The sequence below is a fragment of the Mytilus edulis genome, chromosome 6, assembly GCF_963676685.1.
Source record: "Mytilus edulis chromosome 6, xbMytEdul2.2, whole genome shotgun sequence".
NCBI lineage: Eukaryota > Metazoa > Mollusca > Bivalvia > Mytilida > Mytilidae > Mytilus > Mytilus edulis.
The window spans coordinates 50,349,952-50,370,025 of NC_092349.1; the positions used below are offsets into that span (position 1 = coordinate 50,349,952).

A 20,074-nucleotide genomic window follows, 5' to 3' on the forward strand; every position below is an offset into this window, starting at 1 on the left:
GTCATATTTACAACGATGCGTGATCAAAACAGACATAATAGGTGAAATTGTCAAAATATTGGTACAGCGGTCTAATATTTTGAATACTAATAAGTACTAATATTGATATAACAAAAACACCGCTATGATATTTTAAAAGTATCGCATTGATATAAGAAATAATAGCATTTGTTTATTTATGTATATAAGAAAAACACAGCACTTCAAATTTTACACGGACATAAACTTTAGCTTCTAACTAACTTCTGAATGTATATTTATACTCAATTGTTGTTTATATTTGAACAATAAGTTTTAAAGTTAGTATTTTCTTAATTTTTCGTTGCCAAAAACAACATTTTCCGCATGGAATGTCTGCATATTTACAATTGATATTAGACAATATCGCTATGTGATATAAGAATGTTTTTTACCGATACGCTTCTTCCATAGACTGTACATGTACTACCGAAAAATGCGAAACAATTTAAATCAATAAAAAGAAATAATGATAAAAATAACGGATTTTGGAAAAAGGAGGACAGCTAAACAAAACATTGTCCTGTCCCCAACATTTCCAAGTACCTATGATAAAATATTGTATTTTTTATTTATTTGGAATTTCTTGAAAAAAAATAGAAAGTTTTATTGTTGTGTTAGGCATTGACCATAACACATTTGGTATTTTCTTATTATTTCTGTGTGTTGCTGCAATGTTTTCATTTAGAACACAGAAACGCAAAGTAAATAGTAATATGTGAAAATGTATAAGGTGGTAAACTAAACCATTTATCCATTGTCCAACCAAAAGGTAGAATCGAAGATTTGTCAACGAATGCAAAATTGGAGAAGGCAAACGAGAAACCTCAATACCACATTTCAATCTGGTTAATATGACAAGTTGGATTTATACATGTAGAACTTAGCTCTAATTGTTTAACATATCATTAATATTTGAAAAAAATATAAATATCAGTAATACTTTACCAGATCTTTTTCCAAGGAATTATCATTTTAAATTTTCCTGTGCGTTCGGCATTTTCGATATTTTACTTTTAACTAGATCGTCCTATTTCTAGGTTAATACAATTATGAATGCAAACATAAAGGGAAATTATCAACATTACACAAAAAAAAAACAACAAAAAACAAAATACAAACAAACAAACAATAAACAAGTATTTTCCCTCTCTTATATTTATTTCCAGAAAGGTCTGTCATTTGGAGTTTTCATAACCTAATGCCTTTCATGGGGTGTTAAAATAGCAAAAACGCCAACCTAATCTAAATAAACAAATTCATTAAAGAAAAGTCATTGCATCAAATTGACACTATGATCTTACGTGAACACAGATACTAACTGTACAAGTGTTATCCAACGACCACAATGAAGGAATGATACAAATTGGAAATATGTACTAAGTAAATACACTTTGCTACCCCAACGAGCATTTTACAAAAGTACGAGAGTATTTCAAAATATTAACCTATTCATAATAAAAATATAGAAATTTTGCATTTTACAGAAAGAAATAGAACTATATACTGGATTCTCTGAAATCAGCAACAAACACAAATTCAAAATATGAAGAATTAGGAGCACAATCAATAAAAAATGGAAAATTTTGTTCGGATGTTTATGCTTCTGGTGGAAGTAGCAGTTGATGTCATTAGACAGTTTCTGGAAAGTAAAATCCAACCAGACAACTTTGAAACATTTCTTCAACAACATAGGCACGATTTATATCATTTATGTTATAACAGAGGACGTTGTTGTTCTTGTGGATTATCCCCGACGCTTCCTACGCAAGCAGTGTTAAGAAAAGCTCAGTTAGATATACTTTTTGTCAAACAGCCTAGTGTAAACTGTTCATCGAATTCACGTTTCTGTTGTTGTTCTTACATAGCTACACCAAGCATTCAACTTGACACAATTGACATTACGTTGTGTATTGCTATTATTAATAATTTTATAACTTTAAATCAACAACAAAATGACTGTCTGAATGATATAAGGATTGTAAGAAACGAGATTTCCCATTTCGCGCACCAACATGACATCGATAGTGCCGAGTTTTATAGAATGTGGGGAACAGTGACTAATGCATCTATCCACCTGGCTGCATGTATCAATCATACATACTCTGTGGATATTCAAGATACGATAGAACGTCTTCGGACCCGAACTATTTTAGCAGTTGAATATACAGAATCCTTGCGTGAAATTGTAAAATGGCTAAATCATGATGAAGAGGTGAGAACTCATGCCTATTCTTGAAGGCTTAAGTTTATTGATTATAATGTAATTTTTTGATTACACATAATGTGAAAAGAGGTTTTATAGGTTAAACATTCGAAGTCTAATTCTATTTTTTCTTGCAACACCAAGACGCTAGAAAAAGATTTTTTTAGTAAGCGCACAAGTAACCAAAGACTAAGAAGGGTTAAAGGTGCATACATGTTTTGTGGCATTCATCTTGGTATAGAAAAGAAGAAATGATATATATTCTTTGGCATTTACCTTCGGCTGTGGTGAAGTACGAACACACATTTTTAATGAAGAAAAATATACAAAAATTACACTGTTTATAAACTTTTTATATCCAGCATACTGGTATTAAAATAAGGAACACTTAAGTAATAATTATACAGACAAATCATAATGTAAAAACAAAGATATGTAACATATATATATATTTAAAATATACTTCAACACGTGGATACATAGATATATTCTACCAAAATACATCCGCTGATATAATTAAGTTATAAGAAAAAGCGAATTTTCTAACCGGTACTGTATTGACCTCAGAGGATTAGTCTAAAAACTGGAACTGACTTGATTGTCTAGTATCCAGATTTTCAAGAGCTGTTCAGATTTAAATGACCGTTTCAAACTAGATTCTTTCACTAGTGTAAAATGCATGTACATTTGTACATAACAATGCAAAAAAGGAGCCTAAAAATAATAACCGAATCCTCTACGATAAACCTTGCCTATAGGAAATTGACACTATTTTTTTTTTGTAATTTATCAACGGAAAGGTTAATTGCTAAAGTAGGTTTAAATTGATGTCAGTACCGAATCACTGACCATTGACCTGACGACATCCTAGAATAATACCAATTCATCAGCAGCAGTATTGCCCCTAAGCTAGAAAATTCAAAATAGCGCTTTATTAATCTGTTACTTCTTGGGAAATTTCAATAATTAACCTTCAGTAGGAACGCTCATCTCCCAAACAATGAAAGCCAAGGATATATACATAACCACCTAAATACGCGAATAAATATATCAAAAGGGGTTTTAACCAAATCCTGCTAAGACAGCGTTGCTTCAGTCATCTAAGATAGTTTATCAATTGTCAATTGTATGGCACGTGTTTCGCTCCTCGAAATTCTGAAACAAAATATCATTGATTAAACTCGTGATGTTTGTATACTCTCTGCTATGAATTCAACCGATTCTTTTATAGCTTTTAGGGTTTAGATCTCACTTACATAGTTAATATTAATATTTTGGTGTCCATCCAAAAGCTGGAATCTCGTCAGCTGTTTTTTTATGGCACATCTAAAGTTTTTCGTTATATTTAGAATGTGGTGTAAATTGCAGATGTTTGTTTGTTTCTGTTTTACTTATTCACTATTGTTATAGAACATGGACGATTTAAGAGCTCAACATATTGTATAGAAATCTATCTATTTTTTTTTTAAATCTGTATGTTACCCTCTTCTGATAATTTCTTTTTGCAGGATAGCAGTCTCGTTAACGGTCATCCCTATATCTCATTTATTAATATAATGTGTATACTTGCATATATAATTAAATATACAGGTACATGTATTTCAGAATCGTGCAGAAATGAACGAGACAATGAAAAGGATTGAATCAAAATTAGATGGAATGAACTTTGCTTTAAAAGGTCAACAATCTAGAAATAAACACGAAAATGAGTTACCATACAGACCAAAAACTCATCCCAAAACAACTGAAGGTAAACATCTAACTTAATAGCAAAATATTAAAACGATGTATTTTGATGATGTGTCCTAATGGATATTCTAAACAACCAATGTTCCCATTCGCAATTTTTGATTAATTCAGTATAAACTTAGAGGGAGCAATAAGGCCGTAATGGATTTTTTTCTAAACACTCCGTTTATAATATATTTTAAACGATCGGCGATTATTAAACATAAATACAATGCACTTTTTGCAACGAATGATTTTCATTATTCACGTAATCAACATGCGCATCTATTTTTAGCACCTCAACAAATATCAAAATAAATAAAATCAAAGCTAACTGACCTATGTTAGAAAACGAGATATACTGATTTAATCCTGTGCTCTGAATATTATCTCAAGGAGTTGAATAACCACTCGCCCAGTGTTCAGCCATCCTTCTGATATACTAGTTGGTAAAGTAAATTTTGGAAGAGAAAAACAACAATTATAACTATCCTCTTTTGGGTAATCATTTTTTTGTAAATTTTTGTAATCTTTTACAAAAATCTCCTCCTCTAAAACTACAAGGACAAATTTAACTAAACCATTAGTGTATCTAGTTTACAAAATGTGTCCGATGACTCCGCCCATGAACCAAGATGGCGGACATGGCTAAAAATAGTACATAGGGTAAAATGCAGTTTTTGGCTCATATCTCTAAAGCCAAAGCATTTAGAGCAAATCTGCTGCGGATAAATTTGTTTATTACGTCCAGATCTATCTGCCCTGAAACTTTCAGATCAATGGGGCAACTCGGTTGCTGCCCCTGAATTGGTAATTTCAAGAAAATTTTGCAGCTTTTGGTTATTATCTTGAACATTATCATAGGTAGAGATAAACTGTAAACAGCAATAATGTACAGCAAAGTAAGAGCTACAAATAATTCACATGACAAAAGTGGTCAACTGGCCCCTTAAGGAGTAACTGTTATTGCCCTTTGTAGCCATTTTTTTACAATTTTCATAAATTTTTGTAACTTTTTTCAAAATATTTTCCTCTGTCACTTCTGGGCCAAGTTCATTATAGGTAGAGATAATTGTAAGCAGCAAGATTGTTCAGTAAAGTAAGATCTACAAACACATGACCATCACCAACACACAATTTTGTCATGAATCCATATGTGGCCTTTGTTTACTTTGCACATAGACAAAGGTGAGCGACATTGGCTCTTTTTTCCGTTTTTCAAATTTTTCGTTGTAATATTAAGTTCAACTAACTACGTCAAAAATATAAAGAAACGAAATTGTTTATTCATTTGTGTGTTCAATTCATATTCAAAGAATAGTATATGACTGATGAAAATATCACAGCTATATTAACACTCGACACCAATATAATGCTAAAAGCTCTGCTAATATTGAAATGATCATACCCAATGTATAATGTATTACTTATTATCTACCCAAGTTGATGTTTTTTTACTATTTTATTTATTGTGTCTGTTTATTTAACGCATCAATGTAAATATGACGGATTTGATGAGACTGTCATTAAAGTGAGAGGGTTAGCGCTATAGAACCAGGTTTAATCCACCATTTTCTACATTTCAAAATGCCTGTACCAAGTCAGGAATATGACAGTTCTTGTCCATTCGTTTTTGATACGTTTTGTTATTTGATTTTGCCATGTGATTATGGACTTTCCGAATTGATTTTCCTCTAAGTTCAGTATTTTTGTGATTTTACATTTTTCTTTGCTTGATATGACGTAATATGGTATATACGTATGTGATACGGCATATGCATTTGCAACCTGACATGACGTCAAACAGTCCATGGGTGTGTGATAAAGTCTCTGCAACCTGACATGGCGTTTAACAGTCTATAGGATGTGATAAAGTCTCTGCAACCCTACATTACGTAAAACAGTCTAAAGCGGTGTGATAAAGCATTTGTCAGCTCACATGGCCGTATCTCGATTCACGGTCATCCCAAGATGGCGGATGAAAAATTAGGTCAGTATCTGTATTGTCTGTTAAAGAGTTTTTATATCATTTTCTTTACAAAGCATACATTGGTACGATGTAAATTAATAAACGATTTACACGGTTACTCAAATTACTACCGAGAAATGTGCCTGAAACAGGAAATTCGATTTGAAAAAAATCGCTAAGATGACCGTAAATCACAATCGAGATGACTGTAACAGAATCAGCTATACATAACAAGGGTGACCGTAATTGGTTAAAAGATGACCATAATTTATAAAGATGACCGTAATTTTGACAGGATGGCCGTCACTTCAAAGAAATGACCGTATTTGTATTACTACCTTTTTTGTATCAAATAGTTAATCGTGTAGGTATAAAAACGTATTTAAAAGAAAGTATTATCATATAGGTAGAAGAAAATAAGACGTGTTTCAAATACATGATAGTTCACCATATATATCATTTTTAAGGTAGAGGATATATATTTTAAAATGAACATGCAAGACATGCACATGAACAAGTGGTGAAAACATGCAACAAAAACGCGATTAAATGACACCTTACAAGAAAAATCAAAAATGCGGTGCACAGCCTCCAACCACAAGCCAAAGTATTCTATTTTTATTTCGGGGATTTCTTTTAATGACATATGATAAATACACCTTTTTAAAAATGCCAATACATGTACACTATGTTATTCAAAAGATGTTACTCAAATTTGAAAGTCAGTGGCGGTTATGTCGAATAAGGGTGTCAAACCGAGTTAAACAGTGAACTTTATGAACTATTGCCAAATATTGAAGCAAAACTATAAGAGACAGAAGATACCATATACATGGGCTCGGTTAATAAATATTAATATGTTTAACTAATGGTTTTTTTTTTCGTCGTATCGCTGTCAATTTGTATTAAAATTTTAACGTCGTTATCAATACATATTTCATTGTTCACGAGAAAAGTGCAATTTGCTATCATTGTCATGAACTCTAAAAACTGCAAATAGTTAAAAAAATAAATGATTAAACATATTTATATCCGCTAACCGCACCCCTATTGAAACAAACTCAACAAAAATCTATGAATACAAATATGGTTATACCTCAGCGTTGACGGTGATCCTTTATAAATTACAGTCATCCTTTACAAATTACGGTCATCTTTTTACCATCCTTGTTGTATATGTTAGGTCATCTTGAAAATATTTTAATGATGATTTTCGGTCATCTTGAAAATATTTTAATGATGATTTACGGTCTTCTAGGAGATTTTTCAAATCTGATTTCCTGTTTCGTGCACATTTCTAGGTAGTTATTTGTGATTCCGTGTAAATCTTTTATAAATTTACATCGTATTCCAATGTATGCTTTGTAAAGAAAATGATACAGAAACGCTTTTACAGACGATACTGACCTAATAGTTCACCCGCCATCTTGGGATGACCGTATATCGAGTTACGGTCATCAGCTATACCCCAGTGAATGTTGGTATTCAAGGAAAAACGTTTTTACTATATAGTTATTAACCAGTTAAAGGTGATTTTTTTATCAATTTTCAGGAAAAAATCAATCCCAAGATGAAGGAAATTCAAGCTATTTCAGAAGTTACAATGAAATAGAAAAATTACGACAGGAAGGCGACAAGAACAAGAAATCTGCTGAAATGTTTGCTATTCTTGTGTATATAGTGTTACACGGGTCGTCTTCTGTTGAAAAAGTAGATGCCAATATTGTGAAGAAAATTTTTAAATCCATTTTTCATTACGATGTATCTTGTGACTTATTATCCATCAAAAGTTGCATAAATGACCTGACGCCGAGATATCTAGAACAGATTGGCGACGATGTCACAACACGTGAAGCAGTTGTTTCACAAGCTGTTATCTGTTTATTTGGAAACGAATGTTTCAGATGTTTTATTGAAATTTGCAGTATTTCCATTTTATTTGAACATTTACTACCAACTAAAGAAAAAGTTAAGGGATATTGCAAATTTGATGCTTACTCTATCGTTTTGGCACTGATTGATAGATTGCAGTGCAATCCTGATGTTGTTCATATTGGAAAACATATTCGAAAGTTGGTAAATAAGATACAAAACATTGAAATAGTTAATATATTTCTTGATATTCTTAAAAAAAGTAAGAAATCTATTAATGGTATCTACATGATTCTTTTTCTGGACGGACTTACATCACGTGGTACAAATTTCACAGCGTTTGAAAAACAGATAAGATTATATGAGCTGTTGTATCGCAAAGTCGACGCGGCTGAAAACGTTGTGTTCCATGTTATTGTCACGCACAGTGTTGAATATGAAAGATTGAAATTGTATACAGAATATTTTTGCAAAAATCAACCAGAAGTAATGTAAATCAAAAATAAATCCAAATTAAATCCACTACATATTGCAGGATTTCTTGGTAGGGTTGAAATTATAGGTATCTTCATGTGCAACTCAAATGAAAGAGATGGAAAATCAATTGGAGAAATACGTTCGTCTGTCAAAAGTGGACTTGATAAACTAAAACGTTTAAATTCGTCAAAATCGGATGGTGGTGATGTTCTAAAGAAAGTTAAACTCGGCAAAGAGAGCGATTACTTTTGTATACTAGACTTAACTGGAAATAATGCGCAAGAAACTGAAGATATCGACTTCTCAAAATTAATCGGGGACAGCATTGTAGAAGTAATCACTGATATTAAGAAAGGGCTAAACGCGTTTACAAAAATTCCTGACATATTGAAAACAATCAATAAAGCTACAAAACTTAAAGATTAAGAAATCACGTGTTTGAATTGGTAACAGTAAATATATTCAAATGTATTGATAATTATACCTTTACCGGATAAGAGTAAATTTCCGTTCTTTGAATAGACAAAAAAGATATTGTAATTTGACCGCAAAAGATTTACACTGTGAAGAGAAATGTGTAATCATATATTAGGATGTTTTCATTCAATAAATGCATAAAAACAGATTAATTTGAGTACAAATTAATAACATACCTTTATATAACAAGTTCATTTGATGCTGGTTGGCTGAAATAAATATGCACAATGGGTGCTTGATTATGAAATCTGTAGATACTTTCAGTAGTCGCAGTAAGTTTGAGGTTCACAAAACACTAGTTACTTTGTATTACTCGAGTTCAAAGAATGATAGACTAGAATTATATTCAAGCTTGTGGGATATGTTCACTTTTACACAGCTACACAAATACATTAAAAAAAACAGAAACCCCTTTTTACTGTTCATGCTTTTTTTTTAAGTTTCTCACCAATATAATTTTACATCAACTAATGATTTCACATTTCTTATAATAGGTAAAGGTGGCAAAAAACTTTCAAACAAAAAAGTAGAATATTCGAGCAGAAAAATTCAGTTTAAATATGGGATTGAGACATTCCTTAATCTTGACATATCATGTAATATACACAAAAAAACTTTAATCAAATGACAATTTTCATTCACCTGAATATGTAAACGCAGCATTAAATTAGAATCTGTATGCTTGATAAAATAACTACTCATTAATAGTCAAGGTTGATCAGGGAAACCGGTATCCGAAGTCAATGCTCAAGATAATGACATAGGACCTATTTGGTACAAAAAGTGGACGTGAAGTAACACATATTTGTGAAACAACAACGTCTTAAGAACTGAAAGACGATACGTTTCCTGTATAACAGGGCAGAGAAAAAACTCAAATGAATAAGTAAGAAAAATGAAGAGCGTACCCTCCTTTCAAATCAATGATGTTAACAAAAAAATGACAAATGAATACAAAATAGCATTTGCAAAACGTATAATTTGGAATCAAAAGATAACAAATAAAAAGTAATCTATGACTGCCAAAATGGGAGTAGTTGTTCACAGCAGTGTCCATCAATATAGAATGTTTATGATGTCACTATACTCAAGTAATTCGAACACGATTTTCATTAAAAGAGGGACGAAAGATACCAAAGGGACAGTCAAACTCATAAATCGAAAATAATCTGACAACGCCGTTGCTAAAAATGAAAAAAAGATAACTAATTCGAATTCGTTTCATTCGCATTTGAAACGTTTTACGTCCGAACGTCAATTCTATATTTCGAATGCTAAACTGTCCAAGCGACCTGAACTTTTAATTCGTATTAACAAAAGCGTATTTCTAACGCGAATTGGATAATTCGAATTTTATCTAATTCGAATTATAAAAGAAGAGTTTGTGGACGCGATTGGAAAATTCGATTTGCATTCGATTCGAATTCAATTAGAATTAAAAGTACATGTGAACGTGGCATCAAAGTAACTAGACAGAATATAGTGTAATACTTATATAAAAAAAACGCATTGTTATGATTGCCAATGAGACAACTCTTCTCAAGAGAACTATGACATAGAAATCAACTACTATATGTCACCGTACGGCCTTGTCTGGAACTACTTCGAATAGCGCAAAATGTATTAAATAATATTTGAACACATTCATTGGTTTTACATGTTTATCATGGTAATTTAACACACACACACTTTGCAATACTGACAATTGATAAAAAACGGTCTGAATACAAAATGTACTTCGGTCAACGCTTTTACACCCCAATTAAATGAAGTTACAAAAAGAAAAATTCAATCTATACTTTTAAACGAGAAGACCTCATCTTGTGTGTCGTTTCTCTTCCTTCCACGATTAATTAATCACAATGCCTCTGTGTTCTATAGGTAACATGCATAGTCGCATTTGTCATCCATTCTTATGATTATTCAGATTAAGTTATTTTTGGAGAAAAACGACAAAAACGGAGTCCGGATATTGATTCCGTCATCAGACTGACTTTTAGTCATAGATAAGACTTCCGGTTTAAAACAACTAATTGTATGATAGATAACAAAAATCGAAAAATAAATTAAGCCAATCAGAGCGTTCTCCATATCATGGTGTTTAGATCGCAAGAACCACATCTATTATACCTCCTTAGAGAGGACAATTATTTTACGCGTTTTATCTACATGTAAACTACGATTATGCTACTTTAATATAAAAATTATAATAAATCTTTATTGCAAAAAAACATGAAACCCTGACGGGTTAAAATGCAAACAAAGTACATTGTATACACAAGTGACAAGAAATATAATACATGATAAATGTTTTAAAAAGTGAAGTTGATATTAATAACGTATATCGATATGTATAAATATAATAATTGACCAATGTGGACCTTATTTTTGCAATTCCATAGATTGCTTTCTATATTGTCTACAACATTAGACAAAATATCTTTATTGGGATCTAGAATGGTTTTAAGTTTAGAGTTTGAGTGAAGCTGGTTAAAATTAGGATAATGGGTTTCTCTCTGTATTATGTCTACTGTTTTCTTTGGAATGTTTACTATTTAAGGGGTCACACCAGTTGCATATATATTAAAATAAGTAAAACATGTGGAAACAAGAATGTGTCCATAGTACACAGATGCTACCTCGGAACTATATTTACTAAGTTTCGAGTTGATTAAACTTCAACTTCATCAAAAAATACCACGACCAAAAACTTTAACCTGAAGCGGGACAGACGGACGGACGTCACGGATGTACAGACTAGAAAACATAATGCACATAAATGGGGCATAAAAATTAATTGTTGCAAGTGAAAGTAGTGATTTGCCAAAAATGAAAGTAGGGTAGAGACTAGAGGGAGGCAGGACCAATTTCGGGACTTCGGGATCGGGTGTTTTTAAGCCCGGGGTCTGGGGATTGATCAATACGGGATCCAGGAATATATTTTTCGATTTCAGTATTTCGGGATATGAATTTCTTTAAATTCTGCATCTCGGGATTTCATGTTTTATAAGACCGGGATTTCGGGATCAGGACCCCTCCGACCACCCCTCAAATTAGCCTTAGTCGGTCTAAGTCATTTATACAAGATTCATATCCTACCACTGGCATGTTAATAAGTCTCTCAAAAGAAAAAGCACTGATGGATCCGATTGTCCTAGAAGCATATTGTATTAGCCTAATAATGGTCTATATAACATAGTAGTAACATTTATTTCATGTTTGAAGCGGTGCAAATTTTTAATTCAATTTGACTTTTGCCAAAAGATGCATTGTAGCAAAGGAGAAGAATAATTGTGGTCTGAGGCCTGAAACATGAAAATAGTTGAATTTAACAGAAAGGAAACAAATATCGAACTTTAAAAAAGGGAGAGACTTTTGATACCTTTTCTGAAATTCTTCATGATACATAATTATCTTTTACAAACATCATCCTACAACAGTTCACAAACTGTATATGCGCGCGATTTCGCGGGTGTGTTCTAGTAATATGTATCCTAGGCTAGTCGAATCGATGGTGAAGGGGTATTAAAAAACAAAACAAAAATCATATAATAAATCAAATGATGCGTTTTACGGAAGTGAAGAGAATCGAATTTTGTAAAGCATCTTTCTATAATTATAAATTCCCTGGTGGAGATTTATTGATTAAGTATTTATAAATATCCTGATGGAAGTTCAATGCTTAGTCGATTTTCAAATTGAGGGGTGTATTTTGTTCTTAAATAAAAATAAGGAGATGTGGTATTATTGCCAATGAGACAACTTCGATCAAAATTAAATGAAGATGATGTTAGCTAGCAATCATGGTTGATGGAAGGACCTTCAACATTAAGAAAAACAAGAATGTTTCCCTAGTACACGGATGCTCCATCCGCACTATCTATTTCTATGTTCAGTGGACCGTGAAAATGGGGTAACAACTCTAATTTGGTATTAAAATTAGAACGATGATATTATAGGGCACATTTGTACTAAGTTTCAAGTTATTTGGACTTCAACTTCATCAAAAACTACCTCGACCAAAAATTTTAACCTGAAGCGGGACAGACGGACGGAAGGACGGACGGACGAACGAACGAACGAACAAACGGACGCACAGACCAGAAAACATAATGCCCATAAATAGGGCATAAAAACTTATACAGTATAGTTGGTTAGAAAAGGTTTCGACATAAAATAAAAAATGAAGCAATTCAATTGATAAAACTAACGTCCTATTTTATAAACAACAATTTGCGAAAAACTAATATGATTGACAGCCAGTGAACTACATGCTGCTGACATTGGACAGGCACATATATAATGTGGCGGAATTAAACATGTATGAAGGCACACATTATCCCCCAACATTGGACATCATCAGAACACATTAAAAAAATAAATAAAAGAAAAACCGAATATGAGAAACACCAATTTACGACAACCACTCAACTGCAGGCTCCTGATTTTGAATATGCAATTATAGAATGTAGTGGGGTTAAACATATTTACTGGCACCAAAGCCTCTTCCTAACGAGGGACAGTGGTGTAAAACTACATTTTAAGAATACAAATCAGTTTAAAAGGGATGTAATCGTCAAAGCGATACAAAGCTGAAAAACATATAACAAAAAAACAACCCAGAGCATGTATGGAATAAGTTCACATATTTTAAGGAAAACAATTTTTACACAAAATATATATATATATATATATATATATATATATATATATATATATATATATATATATATATATCAATACGCCCAAGAACACAGTTAGTTTGTAGTGCATGTATTTTAGACAACAAACGCAAATTGGAAAATTTGTAGACTACCTACTCTATCCAAAAAACATTTTTACAGTGTAGTAGTACTACTATGGGACAAATTTTATAAACTTATAAAAAAAAAGTCTATCAGCTCTAACTCAAATCATTAACATTTTATGTGAAAGGGGTCTGTCAGTTTGACAGCTTCAGACATACTAATCTATGACCTTTCCAAAATAAACCAAATCATTACTTTACCTAAAAAATCATCTCCCAATGTTTTACATGTAAATGTCATCCCCTTTTTACTATATTATGCACAAAGTATAAATAAATAAATTTGGAAGCTGTATTAAAAAAAATTTATACAATCCCCACATTAATTATGGACTCTATTTGTACGGTCAACTAAAATGAAATAACAATAACTGTGTCCTTGGACCCATATTATGTTTTTGAACACTTTTAAGTGTATTATTATAAGTTAACACATAGTATGGGTAAAATCTCTGTGTTTTTACTGTGCTATAATCTGGATAATGCACTGCAAAGGTGTGCATTAACTACCTCAGATATACTGCACAGTTCAAATCTATTTTTACCTTTAGTGGCGGTTCCTAGATTTTAAAAGGGGCGTTATTCTATCAAATTTAAAAAATATATCACCGAGCGTAGCGAGACTAAAAATAATATTGACGATTTTAAGGCAAACACGATAATTTGTCCAATCCTAGGGTGAACGACATGTTCGTCCCCACCCCGAATCCGCCATCTGCCTTGAAATTACGACAAAACTGAACTTTGTACAAACATCGTAGTTTCAGAATAGGAAAAATAAAGGTTTCTCATTCCTTTTTTTCAACTTAGCTTGAACATAAAATGTTTCAGTATTATATTTTGCGTACAACATAAATCTTAAATCATTGTTTTAAAGTCAGAAAGAAAGTTAAAACAATTTTTGGTAACTTCCGCCAAAAAAGAAATGTATCTAAGAATATCCGAATAAAAGAAATCTGATTTGGACTAGTTTTAGATTCAATGGAATTTATAACGACTTCTTGAATATCTATTCCCCATATTTTTGGATCGAATTTAAAGGGGGTCATATTTAAGTTTGTTTTAAAAAAAGGGAGATTAGCTAGAGATCAATCAGACTTCATTTAGATGGACGTGTCAGTAGATACAAAGAAATTTGGGGGAGGGGGGAGTAAAAGATTGGAAAGAGAAACGTATTTTCTGTTTATTCAACATTTAAAATTTAAAATATAACATCTAATTCTTCCTCGGTTTATCTTTCTCTATTAAAGCATATCATTGGTGGAAAGTAATTCAAAAGCAATTAATCTAAACTCAATAACCCTTTCAGTTATGATTTTTTTTTATACAACGATTTGAAAGTACTCAATACTTACCAATGAAAGTCGTATTTTCCCTTTCTTTACCCTACAATAAACTTTCCTAGGATCCGTAGATTGCGGAATATCGTCCACATCTAAAACAATCACGTAAATTAATGACGTCATGTGTTAAAACAGTTATTGGCCAATCAAATCGGTATATAGAATTTAATCTGCACGCGCTCAGGATGACCCTTTAACCCGAATTCCTACGTCGTTCTGGTTAATAAGGGTCACCTGAGCTGTGCAGATTAAATTCTATATACCGACTTGCTTGGTCAATAACTATAACTTATCTTTATGAATATGCTATTATTTTTTAGTTATTGTCTTAATTTGTTTTCTTATCAATTTAATAATATTTTTGCAATATTTGTGCATTACTATGATTACAGAAAACATTTAATTTAGCTAATTCCAAGGATTGCACCAATTAGTCATGTCATTATAAATAAGCTGAGTACTCTAGACTGTTTGTTGTCATTAAAGAGTTGAGTCTAAATCATTACTCGCTATACGATGTACTTAGCTATAAAAACAACTTTCTAATATAAGTATGGTATTATTTTCTACAATATCATAAACTGATTTGTATCTTAAAATAGACAGAAAGAACCTGAAAAATCTCAGAAAAATGGCTCATAATCCCGCTTTTCAAGGTTAGTACTAAGTACAATTCATTAATACTTAGACAAATAATTTTAATATTTTCAATACAAGTTTCCTGAACTTGTTCATTTTAAAATATATTTTTGTTTTGCAAATATCAATCTTTTAAGCAGTTTTGGTTGAATCATTGCACGCCGAATTCTGTGCAAAACAAAATAAATTGGGTAAAAAAAAATCAAATTGCTGATTTACAAAACAAATATAAAATGATTAAGAAACTGTTTATTGTATGGAACGTGGGAAGCACATCAATAGATTATCACAATTTGTCGGGGATAATGATGGATTATCGGTCGACCATTATAGATGTACGGCGTAAAGTATACTTTACGGTCGACCATCATAGATGGTCTAATTAATGTGACTCGCGCGCAGACAATGATAGTTACTTCTTTGATAATGCATTAACAGTCGATAAGGTGAATTGTTTCGAAAATGATAGTTAACCTCGACCAAGTGAATTAAAACACAAGTCGTAAATTAGATAGTTTTAGATAAAACCGGAAATGCTAGCCAATTGTAAAATCGATTTTGATTGGCGGTCAGCTCTTTTCTTTGGAAGTTAATTCCTTGATGTTAATTCCTTAAAGCAAAAGTTACCCTTTCTAAAACATGTTCAAGAGGAGTTTTAAAAAATAAATTTCGGACTTCACAAATTGAGACATCCTTGTATTAACTATGATGGTAAAGTACATCGGACTATTCGTGCAACAGAATGGACAGAAGAGGAACATAGTTTCCAATTTTCAATTCACGAATATTGAAGCTTCTTGTAAAATTTAAAAGTTCCACACATAAATAAAGTTTTGTTTTCCCTATCGTTTACAAAGTAAAATACCTTGTATTATCATATACATGAATATTTGTATTTTTTCTCTAAAAGGTTTGATTTTTACAGGTAAATGCATATTACAGGTGGCTCGATTATCACATGTCTACCTGTTATATTGCTAAAAGGTGTCAGAAGTTAAATTTCTATAACAACTGGCCCCAATAAACGTTGACATAACAGGGGAAAAAAATAAAAGGTTTTTTTAAAAATGTTATAATCAATAAATTAATTCGTGACTGTTCAACAGTAAGAAACAAATTTTCAACATTCATAAACAAGAAATCTTTAAAGATTTATGCTCTATGGTTCTTTTTTTGTGTGTAATTATTTGGGTTTTTCTTATGTACAGAAATCTATATATCATTTCAAATAATATTTTATGAAGTTAGTGTGTCTTAACACTGATTAGGACTCCTAAGTGCACCAATGACTTATAATATGACACTCTTGACAAGAAGGAGTACTATTAAAATTGAGAATGGAAAAAAAAAAATGATGTGTAAGTATTTTGTTATCGATCACATATCAGATATAAAATAATTAACTTATCCTTTTTGTTTCAGATGAATTTTATACGTGTTGTTATGATGAAGAAGAATCACAGCTAATGGTTTTGAAGGATAAACAAGCCCTGTGTGAAGATTTAAAGTATATATTGTCCGTTCCTGATCTATGCGATGTTACATTCCTTGTTGGTCCTGGGCAATATCCAATCCACGGACTGAGAGCAATACTAGCATCCAGAAGCAGGTAACAGAACATAATTTATTATTATTGATAAAACATCATATTACTAATGTTAAATTTAAAACAAAAAAAATAAATTAAATTTTCGGTTTTAGCAAAATTAATTCTAAATAATTCTAATATTTAAGAATCATTTGATAAGTTTTCTGTGTTTTAATAATAGTAAATGGCAAATGTTATAGGCATTACCACGATGCAAACAAACAAAAAATCATTTGAATTTTAGCAAATTTACATTAATAAACATTTGAATTTTTGTTCAATTGCAGACTGTTTTATATGATGATCCTTGCTAAAGAAAAGGAAATTAAAATACAAGCATCACAGAAGAAAATAGGATTTATGAAGAAACTAAAAGAAATTCGTAAACTGCTGACCTCTAAACCATCATACCAAGCTTCAGAAACATCCATTTCAAGAAAGTTGACTATAGTTCTAGAAGAATTTGAACCAAGTATATTTGAGAGACTGGTACGATATATTCACTGTGGCATGGTATCAGTCGACGTGTTTTCTGTTGTTGGTAAGATATATTTTCTACAGCTCATTTTGCTTATTTCATGTTGGTTTTTTCTATACAAATTTCACGTTTTTTGTCCATAGTCAGCTTGTATGGATTATTTGACAAATTTTTGATAAATCATAAAGTCATTTAATGTTGATGACAGCCTTTCACGGAAGAAAAGGTCATTTGAATATTTTGCGTATATAAATGACCATTCGGAAAGAGCTCTGCTCATTGTTGAAGGCTGTACGGTGACCTATAGTTGTTAATTTCTGTGTCATTTGTTCTTTTGTGGAGGGTTGTCTTATTGGCAATCATACCACATCTCCTTTTTTTACATTGTAATGTAAAATTGTTATGCATCATCACACAAATTGTTATTTATCAGAAAAAATACCAGTATATGAATCGATCTGAATGTAAAAAAATCACCTTCCGAAACTAAAAACTATCTAGGTATATCTTAAAAGTGAACAGTTTAGATATACATGTATATAATAATAATTTCACCCCCTTTCAATTTTTTTGTAGGATTGTTGAACGCCGCCGAAAAGTTCGAGTTGGAATGTCTGAAGAATGCATGCTGGGAGTTTGCTGTTAGCTGTATCCGTCCTCAACTTGTTCACGATCTTATTGCCTCAGCGAACGAGTACTCTAAGTGTAAATTGACAAATGATCTTTTCAAAGAGGTAAACAAGAAAAAGATGTTATATTGATAATAATTTAAATTCTTTCAGTCTTGATATACACGTTGTTCGTCTCTCTTTTATTGATAAATTGATTAACGTCCAGTGGCAAATATTTCATTCATGTTCGGACAATTCTCTTTTTCATTTGTACATGTTATTTTTATTTCAAAAAATTATAGACTATCTATAAATTACTAGCCACAGTTCCGACTTCGATTATACCTTTTAAATTTTTTTTAGACTTCGCCTTTCCTATCAAAATAAATAATCATGTTATCAATATTTTGTTATAGTTTGTTTTTTTAAGAAAACTATCAAAATTTATTCAATTTTGTTTTATCTTTTTATTTCAGATTCAAGAAATATCACTGAATCACCCTGAGTTGCTATTCTGTACACCAAGATCACGGTCAAACAGCTTCCGGGACGGCAGTGACTGCAGACCGAAAAGTATAACCACAAATGGACTATTAATGAGATCTGTCTTGTAAATCTAAGACAATATATTTATCAATTGTACATAATTATATAAAATTGTAATGTATGGCGATTTGTATTCGTTAAAATATCTCAAAAGTGCTAAATTGATATCAATAAACTTTTGTAAACAACTTTTATTATTTCTGCTGTTTCTTTTTATACGGCGTCATGTATACATACTTTAAGTTGCACGAAGCATTCGAAAATTTGTATGTTAAGCCATATGCCAACCTTGCGATTAAAACCAATTGTCTAATCAAACAAAATCTTGCATATTAACACAAAATTAAGCACATTCCTGGAATTAATAACACAACAAGCAACAACACGCATGAAGCCATTACACTCAACCATGCAACTACACACCATGCTATTAAACACAATCATTCAATCTAAAACAAACATGCAGTTTATTGCAACCATGCAATTAATTACAATCATGCAAGTATGGTCTCGCTGGATGGTCTCGTGGTCTACATAATCAGTGGCGGATCCAGAACTTTTCATAAGGTGGAGGGGGCTGACTGACCTAAAAAGGGGTGGGGGCGCTTCTGTCATGTTTCAGTGATTCCCAATATAATCAACCAAATTTTACCACGAAAAAAAGGGGGGTCCGGGCTCATCTCTAAATAATAATCCACTGCTTGCACTTTGATGCTGTTTGCCATATTTGACTTTTTGTTTATTGTGGTTGCCTGTTGGTCCTGTTTTTCACATTAGGTCATACCGGTATCTAAACCTACTACGAATATTAAAAAAGGCCTAGTTTTCAACGTTTTTAAAAGACGTATTTGAGAACAAAACAATACAACAGGTAACAACAGTGTAGATTACAATGTATAACACACGCGACATTACTTTATTTGGTAAAATACAATTAAATTGAAAATGATGAATTGATTGAGGCTTACTGTTCAGCAGCAAATATTACTTGTTTATTCAAGTCACTTTCGTGGTAAATGTGATATAAAGATAACATATTTTTAACATGACTAGGTAAACATACTAGCTTACAATGACTTTTTGTAACAGTCTGCAGAAAGATCATATTATATTGTCTACTCGGTTTAACTATTAAAATGTTTGAAAGCTTCTTCATTTATAAAGTATTTTATATACGGTTTTGTTTAAATCATGGTAAAACGTAAAATGAACCGACTGAATGTTAATGGAGTAAACAAAATATAGATAAAGTAGGCAGAATATGATATCAAATCACCATACTTGATGTACAGAATTACAGATATAGAAAGAGAAG

At 31.6% G+C, this 20,074-nt stretch overlaps 1 protein-coding gene across 1 annotated transcript; it reads left to right on the forward strand.

Moving 5' to 3' along the window:
* The first annotated feature begins 15,528 nt into the window (after positions 1–15,528).
* LOC139526456 (serine-enriched protein-like) lies at positions 15,529–18,900 on the forward strand. The gene is made up of 5 exons (XM_071321604.1): positions 15,529–15,553; positions 16,959–17,145; positions 17,412–17,665; positions 18,179–18,336; positions 18,690–18,900. Exons 1-5 carry the CDS (start codon positions 15,529–15,531, stop codon positions 18,825–18,827), a joined length of 762 nt encoding a protein of 253 aa, XP_071177705.1. The 3' UTR covers positions 18,828–18,900.
* Positions 18,901–20,074: the final 1,174 nt, after the last annotated feature.